The following is an 8604-nucleotide window of genomic DNA, read 5'->3' on the forward strand; positions in this document are numbered from 1 at the left end:
TCGATGTTTAATGCTACGTCCAGCTAGATTACCCAGATGAATTTTTAAAAACTCATCTCAAATTCTCACCCAAATGAAAGTGAGTGTTGATGGTGCAGATGTATCTAGTTCAGTCCAAAATAATAAATGACAAAAATGACCTTTTAAAAGCAAAATATTATTTTCAAACCCTAAACTCTATTTTTTTGCATATACATTTTTCTGCTATAACAAAAAAATGCATTTTCTCGCAAAAACTGAAAAACACACTTTCCCGCCAAAACCGCAAGATGCGTTTTTCCGCAAAAAAATGTAAAACACACATTTCCGTAAAAACACATTTTTCGGCCAAACCAGTAAAATCGCACTTTTAGACCAAAACCGAAAATCGCATTTTCCCGTCAAAACAAAAAAAAACGCATTAGCCTGCCAAAACCCAAAAAACGCATTTTCCCGCCAAACTCCAAAAAGCATTTTCCAGCCAAAACCGCAAAAAGCATTTTCTCGCCAAAACCGGAAAACACACAATTTTCCCGCCAAAACCGGAAAACACAATTTTCCCGCCAAAACCGGAAAACACAATTTTTCCGCCAAAACCGGAAAAAAAGCATTTTCCCGCCAAAACTAGAAAACAAAATTTTCCCGCCAAAACTGGAAAACGAAATTTTTCCGCCAAAACCGGAAAAACGCATTTTCCCGCCAAAACTGGAAAACAGAATTTTCCCGCCAAAAACGGAAAACACAATTTTCCCGCCAAAAACAGAAAACACAATTTTCCCGCCAAAACCGGAAAACGGAATTTCCCGCCAAAACCGAAAAAACGCATTTTTCCGCCAAAACTGGAAAACACATTTTCCTCGCCAAAAACGGAAAAACGCAATTTTACTGCCAAAACCGGAAAACAGAATTTTCCCGCCAAAACCGGAAAAACGTATATTCCCGCCAAAACGGAAAAACGTATATTTTCGCCAAAATCGGAAAAACGCATTTTCCCGCCAAAATCGGGAAAATGTATTTTCCCACCCAAAACCGGAAAAAAATGTATTTTCTCGTCGAAACCGCAAAAATGTTTTTCCTGCCAAAATCGCGAAAATGCTTTTCCCGCCAAAATCGCGAAAAAAACTTTTCCCGCCAAAATCGTGAAAAAAAACTTTTCCCGTCAAAAACACTTTTCCCGCCAAAACCGCAAAACACACTTTTCCCGTCCAACCGCAAAACGTATTTTTTCGCCAAACCCATAAAAACGTATTTTTCCGCCAAAACAACAAAAATGAACTTTTTCGTCAAAAACACATTTTTCCTCAAAAAACGCAAAAATATTTTCCGCCAAAATCGTGAAAATGCTATTTTTCCGCCGAAACGTAAAAAATTATATTTTAATCATTTTATTAACAAGTCCACCTGGATGTAGATGAAAGTTAAAAAATGAAAAGCAAACTAACATAGTTGCATTCAGATGATTCATCTGGATGCATGGACGAAATAAAGAAATGAACAACACCCAGATAGAGCATGGAGCATCTGGATAATACATCTAGATGGACCATCTGGATACATCTTCGAGATGTACAAACAAACAGAGCCTCTTAATTTTTCCAATCTTTTGTCTAATTTTTATTAATCTATATAACATATATAAAAAAATATTATGATTAATAATTTTACGGTTTTACCAAACAGACCCCCCCCCCCCCTGTTAATACCAATGGGCCAGGAAAGCTTGGGACTGTTGAGGAAACATGTTATAGACTCTGGGCCCTGTTAGTTTGCTCATCGATGTTTAATGCTACGTCCAGCTAGATTACCCAGATGAATTTTTAAAAACTCATCTCAAATTCTCACCCAAATGAAAGTGAGTGTTGATGGTGCAGATGTATCTAGTTCAGTCCAAAATAATAAATGACAAAAATGACCTTTTAAAAGCAAAATATTATTTTCAAACCCTAAATTCTATTTTTTTGCATATACATTTTTCTGCTATAACAAAAAAATGCATTTTCTCGCAAAAACTGAAAAACACACTTTCCCGCCAAAACCGCAAGATGCGTTTTTCCGCAAAAAAATGTAAAACACACATTTCCGTAAAAACACATTTTTCGGCCAAACCAGTAAAATCGCACTTTTAGACCAAAACCGAAAATCGCATTTTCCCGTCAAAACAAAAAAAAACGCATTAGCCTGCCAAAACCCAAAAAACGCATTTTCCCGCCAAACTCCAAAAAGCATTTTCCAGCCAAAACCGCAAAAAGCATTTTCTCGCCAAAACCGGAAAACACACAATTTTCCCGCCAAAACCGGAAAACACAATTTTCCCGCCAAAACCGGAAAACACAATTTTTCCGCCAAAACCGGAAAAAAAAAGCATTTTCCCGCCAAAACTAGAAAACAAAATTTTCCCGCCAAAACTGGAAAACGAAATTTTTCCGCCAAAACCGGAAAAGCGCATTTTCCCGCCAAAACTGGAAAACAGAATTTTCCCGCCAAAAACGGAAAACACAATTTTCCCGCCAAAAACGGAAAACACAATTTTCCCGCCAAAACCGGAAAACGGAATTTCCCGCCAAAACCGAAAAAACGTATTTTCCCGCCAAAACTGGAAAACACATTTTCCTCGCCAAAAACGGAAAAACGTAATTTTACTGCCAAAACCGGAAAACAGAATTTTTCCGCCAAAACCGGAAAAACGTATATTCCCGCCAAAACGGGAAAACACATTTTTTCGCCAAAATCGGAAAAACGCATTTTCCCGCCAAAATCGGGAAAATGTATTTTCCCACCCAAAACCGGAAAAAAATGTATTTTCTCGTCGAAACCGCAAAAATGTTTTTCCCGCCAAAATCGCGAAAATGCTTTTCCCGCCAAAATCGCGAAAAAAACTTTTCCCGCCAAAATCGTGAAAAAAAACTTTTCCCGTCAAAAACACTTTTCCCGCCAAAACCGCAAAACACACTTTTCCCGTCCAACCGCAAAACGTATTTTTTCGCCAAACCCATAAAAACGTATTTTTCCGCCAAAACAACAAAAATGAACTTTTTCGCCAAAAACACATTTTTCCTCAAAAAACGCAAAAATATTTTCCGCCAAAATCGTGAAAATGCTATTTTTCCGCCGAAACGTAAAAAATTATATTTTAATCATTTTATTAACAAGTCCATCTGGATGTAGATGAAAGTTAAAAAATGAAAAGCAAACGAACATAGTTGCATTCAGATGATTCATCTGGATGCATGGACGAAATAAAGAAATGAACAACACCCAGATGGAGCATGGAGCATCTGGATAATACATCTAGATGGACCATCTGGATACATCTTCGAGATGTACAAACAAACAGAGCCTCTTTATTTTTCCAATCTTTTGTCTAATTTTTATTAATCTATATAACATATATAAAAAAATATTATGATTAATACTTTTACGGTTTTACCAAACAGACCCCCCCCCCCTCATGCTCTTGCGGTTTCTGTCTATAGAAAATACTCCATTGTATGTTTTAGAAGAAAGAAAGAATAATTAAAATATTCAAATCTGTTTCTCATCAATAAATAGAATCAACTGCATATGGTCCCTAGTGGTTAATTATGACCTTATAAGCCGACCATCCATGCACTTATTAGGTTCATATCATCCCCAAGGATGGGTAGTTACAATGCATGGGCCACCCATGGACACAGCCAGTAATAACTTAACGGATTAGCTAGGCACGTAAGACCACCTCCAACGGAGCTTCTAGTAAGAGGTCTAGAAAAAATGAAAAATGTGAAAAAGCCAAAGAACCGGTATCTAATATGACACTTCTAGAACCGGTAAACACCCCATACGTGTCTCTTTGCTATTGGTTTCTCTCTCTTTCTCTTCGTTTGTGTATTTTTTTGGGTCTGAAAATTTTTTTCGTCGATGTTGTCGATGGTTTTGAGAAATCTCTCCGAATCATCACCGTGGAGGTTCGTCGATGTTTTTTTTTTGTTTCATTACTCTCCACCACAGGAGGAGACTAGGAAACACGAGATCAACCGTTTGTTGGATGAGATGCTGAACTTGGAGAAACAAGAGCCTGAATCGTCATCATCGGAGGAGGTGCAAGCTGTGACTCCGTGGTAATGTCAGTCATGAGATCGAAAAGTTCGGCTGCGATAAGATAGACGAGTCGCTGATTGCTCGTGTCGAAAGACTCACTTCTCACCGAGCTCACGTCTTCCTCCGCCATGGCGTCTTCTGCGCACACATTTATCGAACTTTGTGTGTTTGATGATTTGGTTTTTGATTTGCGTTGATGGGGATGTTGAAAGTTATGTTCTTTTGGCTGAGTGTTGTTAACACAGGGATTTTGATAAAATTTTAATTATAAATTTGTATTTCTATTTTGTTTCTATGTCATATTTGTTTAAATTTTATGAAATCTAATAATTTATAAGTTTTGTAAAATTTAATTTAATAATTCAACTTCTAAAAAAAATAATTTTTAAAAACCTTAAAAAAAGTTATCCCATTGGACCATGAAAAAATTAATTACACTCATAAAGATTCTAAACTTCTCGAATCATAAAATTAACTATTAAATTATTTAGTAGAACCATAATAGGTTCATTGGAGATGCTCTAATAATTTTAAATTGATGTGCCTGGAAACTTCAATGTTGGATGATATATTTGGAGATGTGGCATGGCCGCCACACTGCCATTGCCCCTTATGGTCGGGTCAACGCATAAATTTTACAATCATGCACTTTTAATATATCTGTACAACGGTACAAGTGATTGAGATTTTTTTTTGTATTAAACACAACACGTGATTGCGATTATGTATCACCCATGTTCAATGGTTAAATCTAAAACTAGTGTGCTTTTCTTTGTCCGCATATTTATCGAAACAGCCGCTCATCCAAATCAACCAATGGCACTAGATTTATATCTATGAAAAGCTTACTTATACTAAAGACTGAAAAAGTAGATTACTGAAGAACGTACATTATTCGTAAGAATCATTACATCGAACTCGATGATGACCATGACAACATATCAAACCGTCTTACGGAACCAGACAATTACATAAAATTAAACTCCACGTACAAGACGCCCTTTATTATATTGATAAACACCTCAATAAGTAAGTAGAGACAGTGATGATGGTGATGGTGCGATGTTGATGATGATGGTGGTGATGGTTATAATGATTAAGCTTTGTTGACGTGGTGGTCCATGTCTGCGACCAGGCTCTTGACGAATTTCATGTAGGTGCTTGGTTCAGGAGAATCATCGTTGCGCTTCTCCCACACAATGGTGATTTTGCAGGCGCAGGTATCCTCAGTTTTTGGGATAAATTGGTAGATGACATCATACACCTTGAGTTGCTCCATCACGTGACCCTCAAGTCCTCTTAACGTCAACGTTAAGTTCTCATCGTCTACCTCTCTCTTCTCCTTGAACATCTCTTCCTTTCCATCTTCACACACATGTATAAGTTCATTAAATAAGTTTCTAACATCTGACTAATCATACTAGCTAATCATAAGAATATGTATGTGTGATTATACGTTCACAGTCAATCTTCAGCGGACTAATGTTTCGTTTAACTAGTCTGCGCAGGTTGTTGAAGCCATGACGCCACGCATAGTGAATAAATCCCCTAGAGAGAGCTGAACTCATATCAATATGTTTTTTAACGAGACCAACAAACCTAGACGGATTTTGACATATGTTTACTAGCTATGACCCCGATTGCCTATTTTTGCCTGTGTTATACTGTTTAATGTGAATGAATCTATATTATTAGAATTTCGAAGCTAAATTCATAGCTAATTATACACGCAAACTTTAAGTCTTTTCTTTCATATAAGCATTTGCCAAATTACTTGCATCTAAGATAAACCATACATTAACCATCATAATCCGTACTAGACAATAGATTTACTAAAACCCTAGTTCATACATGCATGTAGTATATTCAAACTCAACAGTGTGTATATGACTTTAAAGTGTTAAATATATATATATATAGAGAGAGAGAAGTCATCTTGATAATTGTCATGCTGATTTTTTCGCAAAATCAGCTATTAAAGCCTGAATGTTGTAGCAAACTGTAACTAATGCGTCTCGTACAATGAATGAAATATGTTGACTAGAGAAAAAAGAGAAAAAGTAAAGTAAATGTATACCCCATGTGTAGTTCCAGCTCCTGATAGAACCATGGGAGTCATGTTCGCCCTCGTGAACGGTGACATTTTGGATGTGGTGGCCGATTGCGTCAGGGAAGACATGGTTCTCGCTCTTCCACCTCTTGTAGTGTTTCTCCGCTGTTCCTTTCAACGGAACCTCCGTCACGTATGTTCCTGACGTCGCCATTTCTCTCTCTCTTTTAAAGCTTCTACTTGATTATTTTGCGTTGTGATAGTTGATGAAATAACACACGCCTCCCACTGTTTATATAGTGAAAGTGAGGGTTAAAATACGGGTTTTACCGTTTTATTTTAATCATTGATCGTGCACGCTAGAATCTTCTCCTCTTCTTCCTTTAAACCTACACTTTCTAATTAATGAGCAGAACTGGGTCATAGAAGTGTGTTTTCTTAATTGGTGAGTAATCTTCGTCCACGTTATTTATGCGGGTAGTTGGCCTAACATCAATCATGCCCCATATATATTAATCAACTAAGACAGATATACGTGTATGTATATATCGCCATGCATTAAACAATAATGTAATCCCTTTCTTATTATTCTAGGAACATTAGATAAAAATAACCTTTACTTCATGTGTTTATTACATGTGTGCCATTTCCTACGTGGCATCACCACAAGCTCTCTCACACCTTATATTCAAACACCCTTTCTTAACTAGACTAATTACAAAATTTGTCATTGCTAATTACATTAAAACTTCCGTATATACTATAAGCTTATTGACTAACAAAATAATTTATCCCATGCCCTACTACTCTTTGATTACGAACGTTTCCATTTTCAAATACGCAGAGATTTTATTACCATGACCAGAAATTCTTCGAGGGTGTTATTGGTTTCTACATTTTAATGGATTTAAAAATCCAAGTCAAATCTATTATTATTGGTTCTATGATTTTAAAATACATATTCAAATTCATTGTTATTGGTTTTATGATTCTAAAATAGATTTTCAAATCAGGTGTTATTCAATTTTAAGGATTTGCTTAAACATTTGATTTGGATTTGGATTTGCATAGATTTATAAATGTTTTAAAGAGTAAAATACAAAGAAGCAAATATTGAGTTATACCTTATTATTTTGAATGGATTTGCCTTATTGGTATTTTTCGAATAAGAAGTCTATACCGACAACCCTAGAGAAAAATTGTAGAAACCAATAACACCCCCTAGAAGTATTGGTTTTTCGAGTGTTCCTTGTTAAAGCGACCATGGAAACAAATAAAAGAAAGACTTTATCGTTAAGCTCTTGCGTAGGGTTGATCTTTTCGCCCTACCAATGCAAAAAACTCGGATTTAAAGCGACTTTACTCTTTCAGATACCTTTGCATCAACACGAAACAGTGCTCTTCCGAAACGATGGACTGGTTATCGATTTGTTTCTTTGTGGTGGAGGTAGACAGAGATAAAAAATCAAGGATGAAAAGTTTCTGAAGTTGTTGTTTCTTGCGAAGAGAGATATATTATTAGCACTTCTTCCACTTTTAAATTGACAGTAACCATACAAACGTGTCTTGCCTACCAAATAACACAACCAATTTTTAAGTTTTTTTGTCAAATGTATACATTATCAAATATGAAGCCAGAACTTATTGGACATCAAGAAACTTCGGAAGAAGAAAATATATTTATAATCGCATGAGGACGATGATGAATTAGTTGCAAATCCATTTCATTCATTTATAAAAATCCACTTATTTTGATTTTAAAATTTATATCATTGATAGTGAAATCTGTTTGTTTGATTTTGAAATCAAGGGATTTGTCAATGATTTGTAAATCTAATTTTTTTTCTAAATCCACTAAAATACTAGATCAAATAACCCCTACTTCATAATTATCGATTTCAATATGGAAATTTGTATAGCCTGACTTAAATATTGATGCATTTCTATATAGTTAAACTATATAAAATCCATTGTGTACGTATGTATCTACATATCTACTTATATATGTGTTGCTATGTCACGAATTCGTTATATATGTATTGTCAAACACAATGTTCAACAATTCTTACATAATCGCAAAATCTTATAGATATATACATACACTTTTTCAAAAAAATTACATAAAACGATCTAATATATAGTATTTTTAAAAGCTAATAATAGTTTCAAATCTCATCCATTGTATGTTAACCACGTTTATCGTTTCCATAATTATCAATGCAATTGTAATCGACGATCATTTTATGATAGTTTGGATTCAAGGCAACACAATTTAATACATTACCATTTCGAGTGTTCCGATAATATATGAATCAAAATTGATTTGTCAATCACGGGATCAAATAAATTATTGTCAATGGCAATGTTAGCGTAGGAAATGGCAACACAATTGACGTGAAAAGAGGAGTTTTCTATAAAATTTATGATACAATATTTCAAATGTAAATGTAGATTTTGTTTTCAAACAAAGACTTCCTTTTTGGGATATGTAATTACTG

The 8604-nt window shown here is 35.2% G+C and overlaps 1 protein-coding gene across 1 annotated transcript; it reads right to left on the reverse strand.

The window, feature by feature from the left end:
- Nucleotides 1-4905: 4905 nt before the first annotated feature.
- On the reverse strand, nucleotides 4906-6541 carry LOC106417375 (MLP-like protein 328). Its single transcript, XM_013858188.3, has 2 exons — nucleotides 6134-6541; nucleotides 4906-5421 (listed from the first exon to the last, which is right to left on the reverse strand). Exons 1-2 carry the CDS (start codon nucleotides 6318-6320, stop codon nucleotides 5153-5155), a joined length of 456 nt encoding a protein of 151 aa, XP_013713642.2. The 5' UTR covers nucleotides 6321-6541; the 3' UTR covers nucleotides 4906-5152.
- Between the last annotated feature and the right edge of the window lie 2063 nt (nucleotides 6542-8604).

This window comes from Brassica napus, chromosome C1, assembly GCF_020379485.1.
Source record: "Brassica napus cultivar Da-Ae chromosome C1, Da-Ae, whole genome shotgun sequence".
Taxonomy (NCBI): Eukaryota; Viridiplantae; Streptophyta; class Magnoliopsida; order Brassicales; family Brassicaceae; genus Brassica; species Brassica napus.